This window comes from Acipenser ruthenus, chromosome 24 (assembly GCF_902713425.1).
Source record: "Acipenser ruthenus chromosome 24, fAciRut3.2 maternal haplotype, whole genome shotgun sequence".
Taxonomy (NCBI): Eukaryota; Metazoa; Chordata; class Actinopteri; order Acipenseriformes; family Acipenseridae; genus Acipenser; species Acipenser ruthenus.
Window position 1 is genome coordinate 22,648,212 of NC_081212.1, and position 24,374 is coordinate 22,672,585.

Genomic DNA, 24,374 nt, shown 5'->3' on the forward strand with positions numbered 1-24,374 from the left:
AGTGCTATTGGGTAATTAGCACCATGTGCGTTATTGTCTTTTAAAGAGAATGAAGCTGCAGTAGTTACCAGACCATTAAGGTGCTTCTAATGGATGTTTGATGAAGCAATTAGAATGGGCTAAAAAGTTCTAGCAGCCTGGGTTCAAAAGCCTTTATTGCAGGTCCTTTTTACTTTGATTGTCATAATACTTCTCTTGCCACAGCTCTTCAAGGGCTCATTAGGTCTCAGCATATTCACACCAATACTTGGCTCCCATTTCCCCCAATACAATTTTTACCTAAATAACCCAGAAGGGTCTTGTGAATCTTTTAATGATTTGGTATCTGTTCCTAACCTCTAAACATCTTTCATCCCAGGCTTATTTTAATGCTGATGCTTTCTTATGTGTTAAGCACAGTAAGAGTCGGATGCACTAAAGTTGCTGTGTTGTAATATATTCTCACTTTGTATTATATTCTATACCAAATGCAACCTTTGTAGTAAACCCTTCTGATGTGCTGCATAAGCATCTCACAGCTTCAAGCACCAGTCCAGTTTAAAATCACGGTGCAAGGGAAACAGACACTAACACAACAGCTCTATTGAAAAGTGTTAAAAATCAACCAGGTTGAAGAATTCTTCCAATAACGTACAAGACAAGAAACTCACAAGTATAAAAGGTATACTTTCTTTAATTATAAAGGTTCTTTTTTCTGTTAGGTGATGCCATATTTAATTTGACAGCCTTGTAAACACATTCAAACAATACTGAAGAGATACATATTTCTTTTATTTTTCAGTATCAAATCTAAATGATTTTACAATTGGAACATTCTTTAAAACGGAAAAAGAAATTATCAGTGTTTTAGTACATAATGTTAATGGATAACAGTATTTTTTTTTATCAATAATTAAAAACTCTTACCTTTAACAATATTAATTAAAAAAGTGCTTAAATCTGCACAGAATCTTCCAACCCAGTATATAGTAAAATCTTCCAACCCTCGTTATATCAGACTTGCAGAAAAAATACTGAGGGCAGTGAATAAGTGAAGGGTCATTATACAGTATAGTAATGTACATTTTACTATCAGCATGGCCTAACCGTGAAATAATCAAAATAGTGAAAGAACAAGACAGCACTAGTAAAATATATTTATATACATACATACATCCACTGAACTTTTAGCACAATGTTGACCCTAATAATTCCTATTCTTATCATAGCAAAGTGGATCTTTCACTGTTTTAATCACGGCCACTAAATGAAGAAGCAGTCAGACATGTCTTTGTAAATATGGGGTTAGAAATAAATCAGAAATCCAGATCAGAAAATATTAAGCATTTAAACATACTGCATTTTAAATTGTAATTGAAGCTTTGTTACTACAATTGTATATCTATATGTAAATCAAATATGCTATACGTTGTTCACTTGTTACACCAGTGAATTAAAATAATTTAAAAATGAAATATTAACTTGCACCAAATGCTACTGAAGACTAAACTGACTGCCACCATACCATTTTAAAACAAAAAGCGTGTGGGTTGTTTGCTCTCATATTACACATGAAAATCAAGCAACACTTTCATACTTTTTCTGTGGATAATAAAGATGCAAATATCGTTTTAATGTTTACTACATGATTTTTAATAAATAATAAAATATTACGAGGAATCTTTTCATTACATAGAATGTGGTTTACATATTTGGCATTATATTGAGTGTTTGGGAACAATCCAGTGTTCTAAAGAAATACAATACAATTGATTTAGACACAGATTGAAATCAAGCTTATATATATATATATATATATATATAACATTGATTGTTTTTTTACGAACATAGACAGAAGAATCATACGCAAAAAACTATCCACCAAAACGCCACCATAATAAGAATACTAAAGAAATATATAAACATAATGTACACCCACAGGTTAACTGGAATCAAAGATTTTATGTGCAAATAATTCTATCACCCATTTAATTTCCTGTAATGATTATCAGATTTAGGACAATTGCATCTCACCGAAACAGGACCAACAGGTTCTGTATACAGCACTTTCTATCCAATTAAGAAGTGAAACGGTCCCAAAAGAACACCTGGCAGTATCACGGCACTGAAGAAACTTTGCTAGCACTAACTCTGCCCTGTTTTCCTGTTGGAATACAAGAAAGTTTATATTTTAAATATCATGGCATCCGCATGTAAGTGCCACCTCTCCTGACCCATACAGTACCTAGCATGTGCCTGGTTACTTTATTACTGGTTACTGGTAGTACAACTGAGTTAAAAGGGGCAAAATACTCTTACACAAGATGTAACTGTCTGGACAAACCATTTCCTTCAGCATTCACCCCCACCTCTTCTGATGGAGGGCTTTGTTACAATAACACAGAAAGGTCATGCCCCTTGTCAAGGCAACTGCAGCTGTACTACTCAGAAACCTGGGGTGCTCCTCCTGGCGCAGATTAACAGCTGCACTTGCCCTGGTCTTTGTCCTTGCTGTCACTGAGCTGCTCTGTAGAGCCGTGGCCATTGGAGCGCACCACCCCGTCAGGTATCCACGATTTGTCCACGCACCGCTCCATTCGCTTCATGATGAGATCCAGCAGAGAGTCCACTGCTTTGCTCACATTGTGCCCGTTCGCTGCACTCGTTTCAAAGTAAGGAATCCTAAAAAAAAAAAAAAAGGTAACAAATTAGCTGGATTCTCTATCCTGTCATTTCTATCTTGGCAATTTGAGTGTCATTTCCTGTATAATTTAGAAGTCAGTACTCATAATGGTTTCCCCCCCAAGATCCGATCATGTCAATTAGGATAAAATGTTGTCATCAAAAAATGTCAATATACTAATTTATAGAAATTCTAAGAAGCCAAATCAAGTACAAACAGAGATACCAATACCATCAATGTTTGTTTAGTTCTCTGTTTGAGTAAGAGCTCTGATCGACTGGTACCGTTAAGATTTTAGGATGAGGAACAAAGTACTTGACTTTGACATGAGTCACTCTTAATCAACCAAAATGATAGATCTTTCGAGTGGCCTTTACAGAACAGTACATGCATAGCATAGAAAACGCTCCCATCACCGTCTGGAGTTACCCTGGATCCACTACCAAGCATTTTATTAAAAAAAAGACAATGTTTGAAAATGAAACAACCCTCTTTGTAGTCTCAATTTTCTCTATATGGATTGACGAGAGTTATGTTTCTTATGGCCGAATACAAAGAACTATTCAAACAGGGAACCACAGAAATCACCCAATGTCACTTTAACAATGGGTTTATCACTGTATGACAAAAGCTATTTTCATTTAGAGCTCTTAATCAAACAAGAGCTCTTAATCAAACTAGTATTGTAAAAGAATGAAACTGTACAAAAGGTAAGAGAAAAAGAAACAGTTACTCCACCCTTTCTGAAGGTCTATAACTACCATTTAAATAGACAGATTATTTGCATTGTTACCTGCTGCAAACATTTGAGCTTATGCAAACACTGCGTCTGCTGGCATTTGCAACTTCCCTCTTAGTAAACTAGAACACAGTTTGGCAAGAGATACAATGTGAGGCTGCATACCCATATTTATCAGCAAGCTCCCTGGCTTCCTCTTCCTTCACTGCTCTCTGGTCGTCCAGATCACATTTGTTGCCACATAAAACAATGTCTGGGTTTTCACAATATGCATGCATCTGTAACTGACCTAGACAGAAAGGCATTAATGTAATAAATATTTGCTGTGTTAATTGTAAAATAGACACCTGCTTACCATCCAGGCTGTATTGCCATTTCTTAAAGTTGTACATTTAATGAAACAAGATTTTTCAAAAAATACATTCAGTTGAGATTTATTTGGGTCTGTTTTTATAATCTAAACTGTGGCAGATCCAAATAATGTCACTGGTTCATATATCCTTCTGGGGCTTCCCCTCAATGGGGGTTTAATGGCCTCCTTAATAACATAATTGAAAACAATTCAAATTCAATGGAAAAAGTGCTGCAAAAGAACGAATCTTTAAGAGTTTAAACTATTTTGATCGGCTGCTGTTCAGACCGTTAATATAGACCCCCATTTACATTAGTATACAGACAGTGACTCCAGGTATTTAGGTTTAAGGACATATAACTGTTATAGTACAAACTTTGAAGAACTTAAAAGAATGCCAAAACGTACTCATCCAGCTTCTGACGTTAAGGAAACTTTGCTCATTTGTGAGATCAAATAGCAAAAGAAAGCCCATGGAATCCCTGAAGAACGCTGTTGTTAAACTTCGAAACCTAGGAGAACGAAGAAAACATCAATACGGTATGCAGTACATATAAAAAACACACTTAAATCAGACAGTGGAAACTAGTTTGCATCTTCAAATAATAATGGGACGCTATGTACCAGAGAAGACTCGTATTCAAAGGGTGAATATTGAAAGAAACTTAAATCAAACTCCCCACAGAAGCAAACTAAAGTGCAGAAAATTGTAATGCAGAACCCTTCATTTACTGAGCCAAACAAAGGTGAAAGGCAAAGGCCAAGGGGCTGACACAGCCTTAGGGGCAGCTAGTTAATAATAATAATAATAATAATAATAATAATAATAATAATAATAATAATAATAATAACCCACCTTTCCTGTCCTGCCGTGTCCCACAGCTGAATGTGTATTCTTTGCCCTCTGACAGAATTCCCCTCTGGGCCACAAGATTTATACATCTATTGAAGTAAAAGATTTCTCTTAAATTCAAAATTCCAAGAACATTTTTTTTCACAACCCTGTGGAAGTCTATTAAGCTTATGTTGCCTTTGTTTTATGCCACCAAAGCAGCAGGTTTGAATTCAAAAGCACGTTTAACATGTATTACTGGATCAGGCGCAGTTTAAGGTTTCTCCGGTGTTTGGTGCGAGACTGATTGTGATCTTTTTGTCATTTATTCTATGGTTTGTGTCTTTCATTCTATGCTTCTGAGTGGTAGACTCAGCGTTAAAATTCAGTGCAGTAAAATGAGATTGTTTAAATCGGGGAAGCCATTTCATTTAGCGACCTTAAAAATCTTCTTGTGGGAGCATGACAGAAAAATGCACAGAGGGAACCATTCTAATTTAGAAACTCAAGACAATTACATTGTCATCTGATCTCTTCTTGCTGTTTTTAGCTCTTCAAATCAGAAAATGTTTCCACTGGGACTTAAAACATTCTTATTCACTGAAGTGGAGAATGCAAGGGAGTGAGTGACACAGTAGATTAAGTTTTCTAAATAACTTGACAGGTTGGGGAGACAAAGTTGCGAGGTCTGCTTGCTCAAAAACTACCAACAGACAGAAATTATTAACAGGCTGAAGGATATTTAAGAAAATAGAAAAGCACTAAAACCCTGTGATCTGTGTTCCAAACCTCCGGAGGTCAATTTCTGGTACTGATGTTCCTGCTCATCTTTCATACAGAATTCAAAAACACCTGATCCAGTTTAGGATTTTCAAGTTCAATAGTGTGTGACTATTTCCAGTACAGGGTCACTTCAGGTAGCCGCGCCGGACCCAGAAGCAGCTCCTCAAGTGACCCAAGCCACGTCCCCCTGGAGCACTCCCATCATGAGACAAACCTAATCAAATGGCAGCAATTCCCAAGCAGGCCAACTCTACTAAAACAGGACAGTGTTGTAAATTACAACTGCTTACTTACCACCCTTTTTTCTCTGAAGTCTATGCCCACAGTTGTGATAAACTTGGAGCTGAACTTTCCATCTGTGTACTGGTACAAGAAGCTGGTCTTTCCCACTCCTGAGTCTCCCAGAGCTAAGAATTTGATGAGGTAATCATAGTCCCCATCAGACATAGTGAAAACTTCGCTCTGACCTGCAACACAAGCAAACACATCACTGTTAATTATAATGAGCATGTCCATTGGTCAATGTGGATATGCCCACCTCTGATTTCAAGTTGCATTCAGGGACCAACTGATGGCTATCTATTATGTTTGTGAAATAATATAGAATTTCAAACTTAGCAGGGGAGGTAGTTTTATGGTATGTGCATCTCATTTTTCTTTACTCCATTTGACCTAATAAATTAACAATTAAGTTTTCCCACACAAAAAATATAGCAATACTTTTTTGAGAGTAGGGCTAACATGTTACTGCTAAAACTATCTATCCACAAATTAGTTAATGCTAGACTATGTACATTAATACAGTACTGGAAACTCATAGCACAAAGCAAAACATAGTAGGGATGTTGGATTCTTTAAAATGTCTATAAGAACAAGCATATTGAACCCCAGGAGAAGCACTCTAGTGCTGTATTTAGACTTTACAAGCTAACCAAAGGGCATAAATGTTGGTGTTAAAATCAAAAGAATATCCGGTCCTCATTATTTTATGGTAAATTCACACCCTTGTTGATGCTGCATGAACTACCTGTCTAACAGAATAGATGGTATGTTACAAAATAGCAGTGTATTCTACAGTATACTAAACATATAAACAAATCCTAGCTTCAAAAGTAACCACAACCTACAGGATACAAACTCAACTTATCCTTGTGAAAGACTATGTAACATACTGTACAAGAAAATGTCTTTCACATCATATGACTGTCCCATGAGAAAATATCCAGACAAAGATCAACATTCTTTTCACTTCTTTGAACTCTCATCACAAGCATAAGCAGCTTAACAACTGGAAGAAAGTCGAATTCAAGATAAATCTGTTCAGCCGTAGCTGTGGTAGTATCTAATTCTGCAAACGCTCAGAGCCCACAAAGACTGCCATTTTATCTTCCAAAAAAAAAAATAATAAAAACTTCTACCTAAACGTGTAATCCTCAACCTTGCTAAAGCACTCCAGCCAGAGATGTACACATTTCAGGGGTCACATTAAAAACATCACCACATCTACAGTGTTTTTACCACTTTGATTGATGTATAGTTTCTGTGTACTTTGCTTATTCTATTGTAGCTGTTGGTCTAACCAGTGATATAACACATTATACCTGTCAGTATAATGAAAACTAATGTCACTGTCATGTCCCTCAAGTCAAACGCTAACACATACCCATGCAAAGTTTAATCAAAATGTAGCCTTTCAATAACTTTCAGTTTCCATTACTCTGAATAACACAGTGCACTCTGAGTTACATTCAGACTATGAGGGAAGAATATCTTGGACTAAAATGTCAATGCAAAGTTTCAAATCTTGATTGCGTGTTTAGGAAGGTATAGGCCTTCATTAGCCCAACATTTACATAAGGATTGTGGCCAGTTATAACATGCTAAATTTGAAACGAGACCAAACCTTGATATTTTCAATTACAACTGGGTTTTAAACACCAACGATATACAAAGTTGATATGTTAAAACATCCCCCCTTTAGAAATACTTGGTAATAAACCTCCACCTGTGAATGAAGTCAAATAATCAAGACTATAACAGAGCTTGAAGATGTAAATGTAACCTGCAAGCAGAAGCAGACTCATACTTATTTGGTGACACTAGCGAGCAGGTGTCAAGGGAATTCTTCTGTTTGTGATTAAAAAAAAAATGTAGAAAGTCGACGCCAAGGAAATCACATCATATAGTTTAGGATTTGTACATGATTTAACCTGTGCCTCCCGACCATTAATAAACAGAATTTGCCTGACAGAAAAAGGCTACAGTAATGTGTGATCATTATTCAATAGTGTTCAGATAGCAAAAAAAAATTATGTATATATATATATATATATAGTAAATATGGGCTGGAGGGCTATTAAAGTGGGTTGGGTCAGGTCGCAGGTAAGAAGACGGTGCTGCAGCAGGTTGCAGGTTTGGGTCGGGTCTGGGTCGGAAGCGAGTCATAAAAATCGGACCCGTGCAGGACTCTGGTGTAAGTATGTTAGGGCAATAGTTCAATCTGTTTTTCCTCCGGTTTCCAATCACTGGTTTTCATTATATATATATATATATATATATATATATATATATATATATATATATATATATATATATAGAGAGAGAGAGAGAGAGAGAGAGAGAGAGAGACACACACACACACACACACACACACACACACACACAAAGACACTTTTCTGACCAAACCTTAAATGTTAATATTTTCATTACAGAGCTTCATGACACTGCACACCAGGTTTAACTTCCTCCCTGTCTAAATATTTAGTAACGCACCTCCACCCAGTGAATGAAGTGAACAAGCAACTGCTGTAGGTTATCGATCCACTGTTATCTGGAAGGTGTGAATTCTTGGTTTTTTTCCGCAACTTGCCTGTGAAATGTACAAAAAAAAAAAAAAAAATCACTGTGCCAAAATCGTATCCTTAATCATCAATGTTGACAGCTGTTGACTGTAACCACAGCTGATGCATTCTAGAACTGAATATAAAAAACATCCCAGCTATTCACTCAGTACATCCGTTAGCAAATAACAATACAGTTAAGTTGCTTTCCAGTAATAATTGTGGATCTTCAACAGTAGCAGCAGAAAAAACACAATGTAATATGCTGAGCAACAATATATCTGCCGTTAGATGTAGCCCTTCACTAGCTGCTCATATATTGAGAGGCTTTGTATCAAATCTGCTTTTCTTTCAATATTTGATTTTTAAATGCTTGCCTAAAACTTCAAGAGCACTTAGAAAATGCAGGCTCTCACAAGAAATCAGACTTTTTGCTAATATTTCTTTCTTGGTACTACTATTCAATTAAACTTTCTGAACACCTTGCTCGTGCACACATCATGGGAAAGCAACATCTGGAACACTGATCCCTAGAACTATTCCAATACTAATGTCTGAACAGTCTTACCTCCACGATAACAAACAGTAGGAAATCCCCAGGATTAAAGCCAAACTAGTGCGATCTGCACAAGCTCTTGTAACATCACTGACTGTAGTAAGCACACAGCTTTCCGAGCCTACGTGTCACAAAGGAGTGGCTCTCACTGCATTCTGAACCACTGCTGACCTTGCTTATGCTAGGAAGGTTTTTAAAGCATCTAAAACTACATTGCAGTGAACAAACATGCACTTGTAATGTCTAGTGATTAAGGAAATGGAGTGCTGAACAGCTGAAGCCATAATGCATGCACTTTCTCTCAACACTTTGCATGCAGCTAGGAAGAGGACACTGTCTTTTCCATTCTTATTCAGAACAGCTACATCCTGATGATTACGACTGGACATGTTCACAGACACTGTCCATCGCTGCATATTTATACCACAAGGCCAATAAAAGCCAATAAAAAGTTTGATCAAATCATGGAGCGATAAGCTACACAAAGTGAATATTAATTCAAAGTCTTATATTAATTTTGTCGCAGTATAATTTAGTTTTTATTAGATTTATATAAAAAAGAAATGGTATATCATTATTATCAGGTTCCTTTGAGCATGGAATGCTATAATTAAGTCTGAACAGAACCTATAAATATCTGTGTTGATATGAAGACACTAGATACCTTTTATTCCCAACCCCCCCCCCCCCCCCCCCCCCCCCCCCCAAGTAACCCCCTTATACTCACAGGCTGATTTGATCAATTTATCCCTGGCTTGGTTAAGACACCCCTGGATTATAGCATTTTATAGCACTGGTAAAAATCCCCCTGGATTCCATCAACCATCTATTTTTATGGGCAATCCTGATTGAACATATAGGTGGTTGATGCAATACAGGGTGATTCTCCAGTGCTGTAAAATGTTCTAATAAAATCCAGGTGTGATTTATCCCAGCAGGGTATAGGTTGATCAAACCAATCCCAAAACGTAACCGAAAAACTGCAGATACTGTATAATGCAACTTACCATTTACTGCACCTAACAAGTTTGACCTTATTAATAAACATACCTTAACGCTTCAAATCCAGGTGCGATTTATCCCAGCAGGGTATAGGTTGATCAAACCAATCCCAAAACGTAACCGAAAAACTGCAGATACTGTATAATGCAACTTACCATTTACTGCACCTAACAAGTTTGACCTTATTAATAAACATACCTTAACGCTTCAAGGAAAAACAGATTTTGATTCTGTGTAGAAATTTTGATCCGTCATGCATCAAAGTGAACTTCAGCCTTTAATCCATCCACAGAACAGCTCCTCATCTTGTCTTCAAGAAACAGGGTGGGATAAATTTGCAGCAGTCTGACCTTTTGAGAAACTTGTATTTCACTGAAGTATCACGGAAAGCAACCCAAACTACTTCTTTCCCAGGCAACACTCACACATGGACTTAACTCAAAATGCACAATATCCTTATCTAATAAGTATCAGCAGTTCGTCATGTGGCAGCGTTGATCGGTCAGGTGACTGTAACATTTTACAAAGCCAAGTATCCAATTAAACAACCATGTCTCCTATGATATAATCACAATATCTACACTTCAAGTTTTTTGGGTTTTTTTCTTTACAGCATTTTGTGTATTTTATTTTACCAAGCCACTATATCTCATAAGAAAATGCTGTACATTCTTGTGAACGTACATTCTCATTTCTTACCCTTATCAGTGGAACAAGCCTTGAGCAAAGAGTCTGTAGAATGACAGTGCCTAGTTCTGTTAAACTAAAGCAGATACTGTTCACTGCATTATCGTTAACATAAAATGACTGCAAGTCAGAAACTACAGGTTATTAACCGATTGTTTTTTCACACTATCCTCAATGTACTTTTATGTCAATTGGTTCTTCATCTTTAGGATTTTATCACAATGAAATGCAAGTTTAAAACAGATAAACAGCGTTGAAACTTTCTTTTCACGTACAAGGTCTTTCAAAGTCTTGATTTTACAGTTTAAATGACCCAGGCTTAACACATAAATAAGTTACAGAAAGAAAAGGCAATGGAAGCTGTTTAACATTTCACATATTCTGACAACCGCTAAGTGTTGCTTAATCTCTGTTTACTCAAAAATGTGCAGAAAACTTTCAGACAAGTTGAATTAAACACTCAACTGCATTATCCTCACTCTAGCTGTAGAGTTCTAAGACAGCTGAAGTCCTTTCTGACATTTTGCAATCCACTGGATGTGTACTTTGATTTAGGAGTTGAGGATATTTCTGCACTAATTATAGCTAGTAACTACAGCTTACACAAATTGAGGCCAAAAAGTTATTAAAATGAATGAGACTCAATTATGTCAATTTACTTTGGTATGCCAAACACATGTTGATTTGGTAGAAATGAATTACTCTGCAGTACACAAGAAGTACACGTTTCTTGTTGAGTCTTGTTGTCTTTGATTGTGTATTGGATTAGTGAGCTGGGTATCCCACTCCCCACACATTCCAGCATAACCACAGAGGCACATTTTCCACTCTACTTAAAAGGGCCAGAATGACTCATTTTACGTGGATTCCTGGATTGTGTAAAGCAGGTGCAACTTCAATCATTTATATCTAATTACTTATCTATTGTACACAACATTTTTATTCAGTTATTTTCAAGAGGAATATTCTGTCATTAAAATCATGTTCACAGGAAATTCTATTTTTTAAGTATTTGGCCTGGCATTGTCGGTTGGACGGTTCTAGCACTTTTTTTCCATATTTGTTTAAATTACTGCTCATGGTAGAAATGTTTATCTTAGAAGATTACAGGTTAAAAAAATCTCTCTACTATGCCAAACAATTTTAATGTGGAATTAAAATAGGAGTTGGCCAATGTTAGCATTCCTGGGGAATCTCAACATTTGGGTGTTTCCAAACCCCACATAAATCAACACCTTCACACCCACAGGGGACGTGGCAAAAGAATAAGACTCCTTACAGCCATTAGGGTCTGTAGCAATCCTAAACTTCACAATGAGGTAGCATGGGACACACACAATCCACCACCAATCACTATGTACTGAAGACCTAGCCTATATATTGTAACAAGACATGCAGGGTAAAGTGTGAAGATAGTGGCAGTTTGGTTTCTCTGGGGATATGAAGATAAATCTTCTATATGGTTACAACTGTGTTTTGAATCCCTCTAAGAAAATATGCCTTTATTCTTCCAGTTCACTTATTGCAGTGAGCACCTTCTGGCTCATTTTAAATGGTTAGAATAGTTTTATTCCTTTCAGAAATTATTCAATTTTGCCTTTGTGCTTCAAAATAGTAAAGTTACATTATCAGATTGACGCAGGCTGTTCAAAAAAAGTTAACTTCTGCATTCACATCAGTTTTCTTGCTAACAGAAATACCGCCTGTACAACTAGCAGAAAATGTCACAATCAATTTCCCATTAACCACCTCTTTTGGTAGAATGTTACATACACCAGCTAACAGTATTAAACCCTATACAATAAATATTCTGAATTGTCAGTTTATCAAGAATAACGGTAACATGAAAGCAATATATTAGGGCAGGTGTTATGTTAAGGTCACTGACGCTAGGCTTCTGATATATGAATGGAGGTTTAAAAATATATATATATATATATATATATATATATATATATATATATATATATATATATATTACTAGAAAATGTAGATGGGAGAATCATATAATATAGATATACATACAAAATGTAAGGATCATATCAACTGTCAGCTATATTAGGTAAAAAACTGTATAATTAGACTATAACTATGAAAATATGAAGCCTTTCCAGGATGCTTGCATACTTCAGCAGCACTAAAGTATTAGCCTATCTGTAGTTTTGCTTGTACAGATCCAAATATTATTATAGTCATATACCAATGCAGGGTAAATAACTAACAACATACATTATCAAAATGTCACATTACATTTGTAGGAATAGTGGTAGAGCCCTGTCTTTGGAGTAAGAACGTTTTGAGTTGAATCTTCTTTGAAAGGTTTTACAAACAAATCATTTTATAAAATATCAAATGGCTTTTCAAACTATAAACTTTTTCATGCCACTACAGTTCATGGTTCTCAATTAAACTCCCCTCCGTCCTACTTTTTTTAGGAAGAGCCCAGAGGCGTGCCATAACACACTTCTATATGTTTACCTAGGCCATTCACAGAGAAATGGAGAGATTTAAGCCCACGCTTTCGCTTACTTTATGTCTCATCTGAAACCAAGCCAAATGAGTAGGCATGTTACAGCAACGGAAACCCCAGGTGGCTTAATTTCCCATGTATCAATTTTAAGATCAAATCTGTCTAATATCTACACTGTATGCATATAAAGCAACTTTAAATGCGAACATGTTAGCCACTTACAGATGGAAATCTACTGAGATTAGACAGTAACTTGTTTCCGGATAAACACCATCCTTCATCTATGCTGATGTTAAACAGTTCTAAAGTCTAGGTATTCATTCTCTCAGTATTAGCATTACATATTTTACAGAGGTATACCAATGGCATCTGCAATACATGTCAGCAAGTTTGTTAATACAGCACCCTTATCAAGTATATAAATAAAACATCCAGACAAGAAGCTCAGTGCCAGAAAATATGTGCCAACATGAGCTACACCCAGAACATTTGTAGCCGCTTTAGTTTAATTATCTAAATAAAGGCAGCGCTCAATACAGACACCCTTTAACTGTACATCAATATTGGTCATTTATTGTTCACTTATTAAAATGACTATAAACATCAAAATAACAAATCCAGCCGAATGAGGTTAGGCCAACTTAGGCGGTATTAATATCCACAAGTGTGCTCAATTGAGTGTTCTAGGCAAAAGAATGCATCTGTTTGTTTCTTTATTAGTTACAACAACAAATGATAAAATAAAACAGAAGAGCTGTTTTGTTTTTACCACGGATTCAAACATAAAAAAACCCTAGTGGGTGTTCTGGTGAAATATTTTTAGGTTATCATACAGCAAATGCATTATAAATATCTCTGTAACAGACCATGGGCCTGACAGTTTCCAGTATTTAATATATTTATTATATTTTATGCCCTGTAACCCCTGGACACGAACATTTGGGTATATATATATATATATATATATATATATATATATATATATATATATAACCTATTGTCTAGATTAAGAGTCTTCAAAGTCAAAGAACCTACAGTGAGCTTCTTTTTTTCAAAGGGGCACTAATATATAGTAAGTAACAGGATATATAAACTTTGTATATGGAAGAACAGTACCTTCCATCAATAATGAGTGCAGTCACATGCTAAAATAATTACAGGCAGTGTCACTCACACATTCATAACGCATACCAAAATCTGTACAGGATACTGTATCCTGTATGTTGTTTACTGAAGTTCATTAAATACAGTACCAACCTATCTCTATATAAGGACAGTCGCAAAATAGCTTATCAGGGCGATGTGTTGAAAGGAACTAACATTCTTTTAAGTGTTCAGTATGTGCTTTAAATGTTGAACTGGTGGCGGCAGTTAAGATCTTCGTTTTGCTTTTGATCACTAGTTCTAACTTTTATGCACGCAATTCCAGTATGTAGCTGTAGTGAAAAAAGATGTACAGAAACTCCGTAGTTTACTGTTTCAATACTTCGCAAATAGGTGCAGCTAAACTAGGCACATTTATATTACATGAACAGATAAAAAACGACAATTACTTAAATTAATCTAAGTTTTAGTATATATAAGGATGGTACTATTTTACTTACCGACACCGGAAAATGATAGTCCTTCTTTACTTGTTACTGGCGTGAAAAACGCAGTTCAGCTTTCTGACCACTTCTGACACTTTCTTCTTAACCAATTTTCCGTCCTTTTTGGGTTGTAACCAATTTAAACCTGCCCTTTTCCGTCAATGTAACATCACTTCCCGTAATATCGACTCCTCCTTCTGTATCACAACCAAACTGATGCTACCTCGCTGAAGCAAGTGGAATATGTGAGAAAAATGCACTTCCCTCTCCTTCGCCACTTCGCTTCTACACCGCTCTCTCCACTGGGCGATGCTGCAGTGCAGCCACAGAGGCTTTGCACAGTGCGTAACGTGGTCTTCTTTTAGATTTTAAGAGGCAGTTAATAAAAATAGTAAGGTGAGATAATAACTGTTTTAACCTTAAATAAAAAAATAAAAAAAACATACATATATAATGTTGTGATGTGTAAATATGTTTGAATAATACAATATAATTATATTGAATGAAATACATTTACAGTTTAGTTTTACATTTGGATTTTTTAGAATTGATATATGTAAGCAGATGTTATTTTGGTTAGTATTTTATAAATTGCACCGTGGAATGTCTTTTCTAGAACCATCTTGGCAGCTTTAACACCTGATCACGCTTAACAATCGTTTACAAGTACAGTATGGCGCGGCAAATGATATGCTGTACTTTTTTTTTTTTTTTTTTTACCAGCAACAAAACATGGATATATTAAGGGTTCTTCAGAGTGCTTCATTACAGCTGCATACATTGCTTTTTTATTGGGAATTTTCAGCATTATGTAGAGAATAATTATATTATGAAGTAGGTGCAATTTGTTGCAAATACAGTCAATTAAGCATTGTTTTGCATCGCTGTTGTTTTTTTTTTTTTTTTTTTTTTAAACCTAATGAAGATTTAATATTCAAATAATATATAGATTTGACTAAATTGCCCATGACAGAGACACTTCTCGCTGATCATGAGTACACGTCTGATTAATCTTGAATTAGATTGTGGAGCTCGCTCCTTGGAAGCTGGTGTTACACCAAAGGAATCTTTTGGCAAGCCAGAGTCTCGAGGTTATTTATTAGTTCTACTTATCATTGCTAATGAACTGTAACTCAGAGGCTCATGCTGTCCAGGCATGTGGCTCCTACTGAAGCCAAATAGTTACACCCAACCACTGTTATTTATAGTAAGGGCCATGCCATGTGAATTAAACCAATCATTGACTTCCCTTTCATCCACACCAGATTTGAGTTTTAAAACCGGAGTTCCAGAGCTACAAGCCCCTGAAATGTTTCCTTTCTAAGTGTATTTTAGAAAAGGTCATTAACCACAATGCACAGGGGTTTACTCTTAACAATGACAGTCTTTGATATTACACGATCTACTGTACACATATAAAAGCAGACTGTTTTATTTGGTACTGCCAGTGTGGTCTGATATGCTCGTGTGCATCAGTCTTGGGGCTCCTGGAACAAGACAGCTACTTCAGCAAATGTACTGTGCAACTAGCTGCTCTAAAAGTTGCACAGCCAAGTAGCTAACAACCACAGTGTCATTACATGTGTTAGGCAATAAAAAACAGAGAACCTAAAAACTGCTAATCAGGAACAGGGCGAGTTACTTGAGATGATTGCACAAGATTAGAACTCAGCCTACTCCTTGCAACAAATTTCAGCAACTGCTAGCAAATAACTCCAGGGCTGCTAGCCACTCCAGGTAATGTAGGTGTGGACCATTTCTCTACTTCTGTCATAACAGACAAAACAGCAGATCTGACAGGCTGCAGAAATTCATGAGGAACAGACTTAAAAATGTACTCTGGAAGCCATTGTGGAGAACAGCCTATGATGCACATGATATTTTTCATGAAATGCAATAAAGCTATAGAAAAAGCATTTAAATTATGTATTTCAGGTGAAAAAAGCAGTAAGGTTTCAAAAATAATGTATTATAATCCTATAAATTAACCCGACAAGTTCTAGAGTTGCAATGATTTATTACAGTTCCATTTCTGACCAACAATACTTTGCATTCATCATCATCATCATCATCAAAAGCAAAGGCACAGCGCTGTTTAATGATTGCACCCACAGTCTGTTTTACTGTTGGAGTTTTCCTTCTGCTCTCCCAGCTGTTGTGGCTCTTTCTTTTCTTTAAGTAACCTCTGCTCTTTGTTATACTGCTCATAGATTGGTTTGTACACATACACTCCCCCAGCAACTCCGATGAGAGTCACCAGTGCAATTTGAGAAAAGGATAGTCTTCCAAATATCATTTTTGCTGGTGAATCTGCAATCTTCTTTCAAAATCCTCACGTAGCCTCTCAGGGTGACACGCCCACCTCACCCCGTGATGATTATAAGAAAGGCTGAAAGAAAAAGAAAAAAGTTGATGGTTTAACATCAAGGAAATAATTGTTCACTGCCAAATATTAACCAATTCCAGAAAGTGTATGCATGCTTAAACAAAAGGTAGGCGTATGATAAACAAACGAGGACGTTACTGAGTCTAATAGTACAGTGACATATTGTACTGTGATTAGAACTTCATATATTCAAATTCTAACATATGTCCAAACACGACTCTTAGAATAAATATATCACAATGGCGGTGTTGGAACACGCAGCGCTGCGTCCTTAGTCAAGTGCCATGTAGTTCACTTGTCTCGTGTCATATTTACCAAGCAATAAGTCTAAATTACAAAGTACAGTACCTGCAGTGCTTTACCACAAAATGCCCACAGCAGTCTCTTACCAAGTCTACAATGTCATAACTTGAGTAAGACTAGCGCTCTCCAGGCTGCATAAAAGTTAAGAAAGGTCATGATGCAAAACAACAAGTACGGTATACGGGAGTGGACAAACTATCAGTATGCAATGTCATTTCTACAACGCTTTATTTTTCAACCAAAAATAGCTGTTAAAAAACTCGAAAATAACACATGCACACGAACAATTACCTGTCTGATTAAATGTAACCTCATAATAGATCTTGTTTTTCTATACTACTATACAATTCGTCAGTCTTTTCGATTTACACATCTACAGTAATATCGTGCTAGGGAGGCGGGAACTTTATCGTGTCGTCACCACACAGGTCTTGCGAAACACGGAAACCAAAACGCAATAATCTGAATAAAAGGACAGGTTTTGCTAAAGCTGTGTAAGCACAGTATGTAGTGTTGTATGAATCTGTTCCACATACAGCGTCATGGAGAGGATAAAAAAACGATTGTCTTTTAACAGAAAATCTGCATTTGCCGAGCCTGTCAAACTGCGGAAAAGAAAATCAAAACTATACAGCCAAGAGGATGCAAATTCACAGTATGAGAAAGGTAACACAGTGTGCACTTTGCATTTTTTATTGTAAGATGTCAGTGCCGTGCTATCAACACAGCGCATTATTTAAAATAATAAATAATATTACATAAAGGTGCGCCTGTAAATAATGTATCAAGCCAGAATAACTTGGAATGAAAGAACACACTAGGTTTATATTCTTTCACAGAGTTTACACTCCAAATTTGCATGGCCATTTTACAGTTAACATGCCGAGTTAGCGTGCTTACACTGTGCTCACGCATTTTCAACGCTTTACCATGGAATACCCCTGTTACCATACGCCACCATGCTTGCCTGATCTTTACCATTATTTTTCTAGCTCACAATGATGTAAATCAAAGTGAACATGTTGTTTCCAGAAGTATCACAATCGCCTCTTGTGCTGCAATTACCCAAAGCACAATGCTTGGTTTGAAAGCAGTAACAGGACAGGGCGTTCAAATATCATCCACTATCTGCACGCCTGGGGTGGTGTTATTGGAACAACCTGGTGTGGAAATCGTTGTTGCCAGTCAGATTGTTACAGGCTGATAACAGCTCAGTAGATACCATCCAAGCACAGATTAATTTAAGAGTGCAGACAGCACTCAGAGTCAATTTGAGCATTTTAAAGTAAAGCCCTTTTCTTAAGCCGTTATAACTTAGTTTCTTGAAACCCAGTGTTTGTCTTCTTTGGAACTTTACAGAGTAGCCAGTCACATGGTTAGAACACTACATGTAGAAGTAATACAGGGGTAAATCAAACTATAATTTACTGGAGCTGATCAGAATCACACATATAAATAGATGAGAAGTGCACTGTGTATTTAATTGAAGGTCTCATTTTCTTTCTTAGGTTTTCTGGGAGTAAATCTCAGTTTTGTCCTGTTCACTGTCACGTTTCGTCTTGTTAACTGCTGTCTGGTCAAAACAAGCTTCGTTCCAGATGAATACTGGCAGTCTCTGGAAGTTGCCCATAACATGGTTTTTAAATATCCTTTCACATGCAAGTCCTTGCTGACATGACCGCTGGAGTTTTCTTTGTGCCAATCAATTGGCCTGTTGGTAAAAGCAAGTGCAAGAAATCAGCAACCTGTTTTTACCACTTCTAAAAGTTTATGAAATATATATATATCAAGATGTTATCACCGTGTTTGTGAAAATGAATCGCCAAATTATAAAATAACTAACTTAGAAGTCCACAAGTTGTTCTGAACTAAATGAAAGCACATCTTGAAAATTATAATCTTAGTTGTTTTATATGACTACTGTAAACATCAATGGCAAGGACATAACCCAGGTGAATTCATTCCTGTTTCAATTCCTTAATGGTCTCAAATATGGGTACTTAACCTGGGAGTGGACAGAAGGTATAAGGAGTTACTCTTATCCTCTCTTCTTTGCAAGTATTTATAAAATATTGCATCTTCTAAACAAAGACACTGTTGAGCTTCTGGTAAGATTTATTTTTTACTCCAAACCACTAAAAGCTAAAGTTAATTTAAGATGTAAATTCTGACTTTCTTTTAACTGAAGACACTGACTGTGCTTAGAGAAAATACATATTTGTTTGCTTTTCTTTGTATTTTGGTGGAAATAGATTTGGGGCCCTCGACTTGCCCAAGCACTTCTTGCAGCATTGTCCGATATAAAGCTGTACTCCTTGGTGAAAAAACTGGAAAATGAAAATATTGCCAAGCTGGTGGTGAGAATGAATCTAAGCTTTTCTTTTTCAAATACAGTGCACTTTATTGAAGGGAATTCATTAATACCAGGAACAAAAGTGGAACATACACTCAACTGTCATTTTATTAGGACCCCCAATCTAATATTGGGTTTCCCACCCCAATGATGGTGCAGAGTCAACATACCACAGATCCCGCAAGATGCGCAACGGTGTCCTGCAGGATTGTGGCTCATTCCTGGAGCATTGCTCACAACAGGGCCCATTATCAATTGGGTAACATTTCACTTGTATTATTTCTGTCAGTTTCAGGAGAAGGCGGCATAATAGCCAAAGCCCCATAGCAGTCTTATTCTATGTTAAATGTTTTTTTGTTTGTTTGTTTTTATCTCTCTTCTCTCTGCAGTACTTCAGTCAGCTATGTTCTTGGTTCACGTGGTACTGTTGTACAAGGACCTTAGTAAACACCATGGAGACAGTTCTGACAACAGTCGCCCTCTACTATTACCCATTTCAAGGTTCGAAGGCACAAAACAGGTCAAACAACTGTACTATATTCTATTTAATACTCTATAAAATATATATATGCAGTCCTATAATTCTGAAGTGTACAGTAATCCATTTTAATGAAAATAAACGTGTCATTTGATTAAAGTCCTTTTATTTCTGAAAAATTAACAATATAACATTGATCTTTAGTTCCAAATACCTGGCTCTGGTTGCTCTGGCAGTTGTTATGCGGCCAACTGCTGTTATCGTGTGGCTCCCTCTGGTGAGCTATCACTTCTGGCAAGAAGATACAAAGCTGAATCTCGTACTGCATCATGCCATGCCTGTCGGGTATGTATTCACTCAAGTATGCTTGAAACTCACAAACAGATCTGCTTACAGTACAGACTCACTTATTGTTTCATAGCTTCCATTCAAAGGGGATCCCAAGCGTACAGCGAACATACAACTCATGCATTTCAAAACATAATACACAAGTAGTCTAGTATAGTAATAATCAACAGGGTGCAACATAATTATTTATCTGTTCTCTATAGAACAGTATTCCACAGGAGTTAAACACACCTGAAAAGAAACAGGGTAGGATTGCATTTCTTAATTTTACTAAAAATGTGCTTCTGCAATTGTGACTGCCAAGACTGATTTCACACTCAGTGTTGTTCCAGTCCATCATTGTGGAAAGACAATTATATATTCGAATACCAAAACATTTAGTAAGCCTGCAGCCAGTCTCATAACCAATGCCTTACTGTCCAACACCACAAACCAGCACAGGGCTTTGATTTTTATATAAATACATATAGGAGCGATTCCTTCCATGGGCTCCTAATATGAACAGTTCTGTTGTGTTATTCTTTTCCAGGTTATTGACTCTAGGGATTTCTACATTAGTTGACCGTGCATTTTCTGGCAAGGTAAATATCCATTTGTCAAGGTCGGCATTACTATAATGCTTTTTATCTTCCCTTATGCATAGTACATATACTTTCTTAAATCACTGTAGTTGTTTTTTTGTTTGTCTGTTCTCTTCTTAGTGGATCCTGGTTCAGCTGAACTTCCTAAAGATAAATGTTCTTCAGAACGTGGCAGTGTTTTATGGATCACACCCATGGTACTGGTACCTGACTCAGGGCTTCCCTGTTGTTCTTGGGACACACCTACCTTTTTTCATTCATGGCAGCATGTTAGCACCGAAAAGATACAGGATATTACTTGCAGCAGTCATTTGGACAGTCTTGGTGTATAGGTATGTATTAAAACATTCTACTGACCAACACCAAACATTTTAACTTCTGGGTTAGGGTTAGAACTATATTTATATTAGTTAAAAAACAACCTCATGATTTCTATCAGTAAACATAATATTGAATTGTTATTGAAGTAGGCCAAATTCACTCAGCATTTTAGGAGAGATTTATCAAGGTCCAAAACACAATTTTTGCTACTTTATGCAAAAGGAAAATGAAGTTGTTAATGTAGGCTAACTAGTACTAAAAGTAATGTAGGGCCCTTCAAGTACTATGCAATTATGAGGACCCTCTGTATGTGCATGCACTGGTTATTTAACTGGAAATGCCAACTGGTGATATTATGATTCAAGTTGCATATGCTAAATGTATTTCCAAGAGATTTTACTTTAAAATGTTCCTTCAGCTTGTTGTCCCATAAAGAGTTCCGGTTCATTTATCCAGTCCTGTCTTTCTGCATGGTCTTTTGTGGTGAGTGTAATACTTTGTTAACTTATCTGAGACAGAACGAGGTTTCTGGCATAACAAATCAAAATAAGGCCCTCTCTACTCAATTGTGAACATTAATAATTCTACATCCTGGTGTCCTCAAATACAGGTCCCCTGCAGAGTTCCGCCCCCTGCTCCACAGGCCAGCACTGTACATCAAGGTCTATAGAAAGGTTATGCAAGCACAAGTCATTTTGGATTAACTGCCAGACTGCAAAACAACCTCCCCTTTCTATAAAACTAGCTGTAAATTAGAACCTGTTATCAGCTGGTCCTAATGATTAAATCAAGGAGTCAATTGATCTATATTTTTTGGGATTCCCAAGTTACACACATAATTCTATCTTTTACCCATTCCCCTGAGAGCGCTGACTATTATTCTTGGTTAAGAAAATCTGCACTGTGATCCAAGTTCCTGGTTTGATTAAAGTATTTGTAGTATGAATTATGTGGCAAGCCAGTTTAAAAATGCATCTTTTATTTTAACCAAGGTTACTCTTTGGCAAGCCTGAAAACCTGGAAGAAGCCAGCTGTGTGTTTCTTGGTTTTATCAAACCTTCTACCAGCTCTATATACAGGACTTATTCACCAGCGAGGTACCCTGGATGTAATGAATCATATTCAACAGCTCTGTAAGGAAAGTAATTCCCCTACCAACACAGAGGTATCTGTGTTCTTCTTAATGCCTTGTCATTCCACTCCATTTTACAGGTAACTATTTTTAACCCAGCAACTTGCCACACTGTTCTCATTCCAAATTGAGTTCATTCATAAAGATTTGTCTGAATCGGTTACGTTACTTAACAGTTTTTATTTGTCTACTAACTGACATCCCTATGTGCTCAACTCTACAGCTTAATACTGTGGTTAAACTTACACGTGTTTTTAAAATGATTTACCATGCAGTATTATTTTACTACACTACCATACTATATTGCAGTAAAATTGTATAAGGGCTCATTCAATACCTTTGAAACTTGACACTTAGCAAGGAGATACAAAGAAGATTAAATCTCTAGCGCTGTTTTATTTACACACCACTTTTCAAATCATAATACTACTGGGGACAATAGTGTTTGTATAAAGTGTGAGAAATTGCCCCAAAAAACTATGTTGACCCTGATGAAGGCTTTACTGCTGAAACGTTGGTTTCTTTCTCAATGCATTTTGAAAACTTTTAGGAGTATGCGGCTTCCCTTTTTCTTTGTTGATTTAAGCTTTGCTCCGGTGTCTGGCACATCAGCTATGCTGCTTGGGTGTGCGTCTATTCTTTGTTTTTCTGTTACTCAAATGTGAAATTATTTCCCTGATTTTCTATTTCAGCCATGTTCATTGTCCAATCACAATGCAGTTTCTACAGTGCCCACCAGATCTGACTGGTAATAAAAGTTACATTGATGAGGCCGAGATTTTCTTCTCAGACCCAGTGAGGTGGCTTGAGGCACATTTTCCCAATCAGACTGTATTGTCCACTCATCTGGTGTTTTTTGAGGTTTTAGAGAAGGTAACTTCTGCACACTGTAATGTGCAAAATTTTCAGCTCTCAAATAAGTGTATCCTTGGGAGCATTTTCTGTATTTGTTGTTGTGTCTGTAAAGTTTCCATGGCACTAGGGAAGGGGTAGTTCAAAAAAGAAACGTGATGAAATAGCATGTTTACAACATATTATACCAGTTATTTACCAGACCGTGAAATAGTTTGTTTGTTGGCATCATTAGTGTTTTGAATCAAACTTAACACAGCATAAAGTTTGCTCATTAAGGTCTACATTCTGTTTCTTGTTTGATTGTGGTTGTATTTGACTTCAGTCAAAACAAAAAACACTTGTATAGAACGTAGGGAATATTTCCTGTAATGGTCATTTGCATGCTGATCTTGTTAATTCGTAACGCTTAAAAATAATATGGATTTTAATAGAATTTTTATTTAGGGTCATATGAAATTACATCTCAGTTCCCACCCTTTAATGTTGTGTTACTTATTTTTCTTTTGCAGCAATAACTTTTTGATTTGTTTGAACCATTTTATCATTTTCCATTATAGGAAATAAGCCCCTTCCTGGAAAGGAACAGCTACGTGAAAACCTCAGAGTTTTTTCACACTCACGTCCCTGAAGGCCGTGTTGGAAGAAACATATACCTATATGAGAGACAAACTTAATAAAAATACTTCTTTTGAAAGGTGGGGAGTTTAACAAGCTATTTAATGGTACATACAGTGATCTGTGAAGGCTTTTGTGGACACTCCTGACAGGATATATATTTCAAGATGTTTTGAAGTGGATTTTATCATGTAAATAAACCATAATTTATTAGTATTATGTTTTGCTTTTGAACTTTGTTTTCTCAAAGAGTTTTGTTAATAGGCTGAGGACCTTTTTCCTGCAACAGCACTACAGGTTCACATCCTCTGTGTTACAGGCAATAGGTCACCCCTGGATGCTTAGGCTCATTCAGTGGGGCCCTATTCTCTGCAACACAAGTAGTGAATCTGAGTATGGCGTGAAAGCCAAACTTTATATGGCTGTAAATGGGTTGCTATTTTAACAGCAGGCTTACACCACCATTACAATTAATTAAAGAAACTTGCAC

The 24,374-nt window shown here is 36.5% G+C and overlaps 3 protein-coding genes across 10 annotated transcripts; 1 reads left to right on the top strand and 2 right to left on the bottom strand.

Annotated features, from left to right (window-relative positions):
* Positions 1-657: 657 nt before the first annotated feature.
* On the bottom strand, positions 658-14,828 carry LOC117429065 (ras-related protein Rab-27A). Of its 5 annotated transcripts, none has more exons than XM_058998737.1 (8): positions 14,528-14,828; positions 9,965-10,076; positions 8,141-8,237; positions 5,663-5,835; positions 4,610-4,695; positions 4,162-4,265; positions 3,567-3,690; positions 658-2,661 (listed from the first exon to the last, which is right to left on the bottom strand). In XM_058998737.1, exons 4-8 carry the CDS (start codon positions 5,813-5,815, stop codon positions 2,457-2,459), a joined length of 672 nt encoding a protein of 223 aa, XP_058854720.1. In that variant the 5' UTR covers positions 5,816-5,835; positions 8,141-8,237; positions 9,965-10,076; positions 14,528-14,828; the 3' UTR covers positions 658-2,456. The 5 variants fall into 5 exon arrangements, with proteins under 5 accessions (XP_058854720.1, XP_033904104.1, XP_033904108.1 ...); XM_034048213.3 differs by having other exon boundaries at positions 9,965-10,116; XM_034048217.3 differs by lacking the exon at positions 9,965-10,076.
* A 1,681-nt stretch (positions 14,829-16,509) lies between these two features.
* On the bottom strand, positions 16,510-18,254 carry LOC117429078 (protein PIGBOS1). Of its 4 annotated transcripts, none has more exons than XM_058998749.1 (2): positions 18,180-18,254; positions 16,510-16,901 (listed from the first exon to the last, which is right to left on the bottom strand). In XM_058998749.1, the coding sequence occupies exon 2, from the start codon at positions 16,806-16,808 to the stop codon at positions 16,608-16,610; it is 201 nt and encodes a 66-aa protein (XP_058854732.1). In that variant the 5' UTR covers positions 16,809-16,901; positions 18,180-18,254; the 3' UTR covers positions 16,510-16,607. The 4 variants fall into 4 exon arrangements, with proteins under 4 accessions (XP_058854732.1, XP_058854733.1, XP_058854730.1 ...); XM_058998750.1 differs by lacking the exon at positions 18,180-18,254 and adding an exon at positions 17,493-17,604; XM_058998747.1 differs by lacking the exon at positions 18,180-18,254 and adding an exon at positions 17,247-17,393.
* pigb (phosphatidylinositol glycan anchor biosynthesis, class B) lies at positions 17,595-24,100 on the top strand. Its single transcript, XM_058998746.1, has 12 exons — positions 17,595-17,867; positions 18,710-18,843; positions 19,190-19,309; positions 19,454-19,558; positions 19,944-20,074; positions 20,237-20,377; positions 20,910-20,961; positions 21,082-21,293; positions 21,701-21,765; positions 22,275-22,494; positions 23,107-23,287; positions 23,827-24,100. The coding sequence occupies exons 1-12, from the start codon at positions 17,744-17,746 to the stop codon at positions 23,941-23,943; spliced, it is 1,602 nt and encodes a 533-aa protein (XP_058854729.1). The 5' UTR covers positions 17,595-17,743; the 3' UTR covers positions 23,944-24,100.
* The last annotated feature ends 274 nt before the right edge of the window (positions 24,101-24,374 follow it).

Excerpts from the sequence above, each read along its gene's own strand:
- LOC117429065 (XM_034048216.3), bottom strand. The coding sequence starts at position 5,815 with ATGTCTGATGGGGACTATGATTACCTCATCAAATTCTTAGCTCTGGGA. Across the intron at positions 4,266-4,609 it reads GACACGGCAGGACAGGAAAG|GTTTCGAAGTTTAACAACAG; the intron begins GTGGGTTATTAT and ends TCGTTCTCCTAG. Across the intron at positions 2,662-3,566 it reads GAGCTTGCTGATAAATATGG|GATTCCTTACTTTGAAACGA; the intron begins GTATGCAGCCTC and ends TTTTTTTTTTAG.
- LOC117429078 (XM_058998749.1), bottom strand. The coding sequence starts at position 16,808 with ATGATATTTGGAAGACTATCCTTTTCTCAAATTGCACTGGTGACTCTC.
- pigb (XM_058998746.1), top strand. The coding sequence starts at position 17,744 with ATGGAGAGGATAAAAAAACGATTGTCTTTTAACAGAAAATCTGCATTT. Across the intron at positions 20,378-20,909 it reads CATCATGCCATGCCTGTCGG|GTTATTGACTCTAGGGATTT; the intron begins GTATGTATTCAC and ends ATTCTTTTCCAG. Across the intron at positions 21,294-21,700 it reads TGGACAGTCTTGGTGTATAG|CTTGTTGTCCCATAAAGAGT; the intron begins GTATGTATTAAA and ends ATGTTCCTTCAG.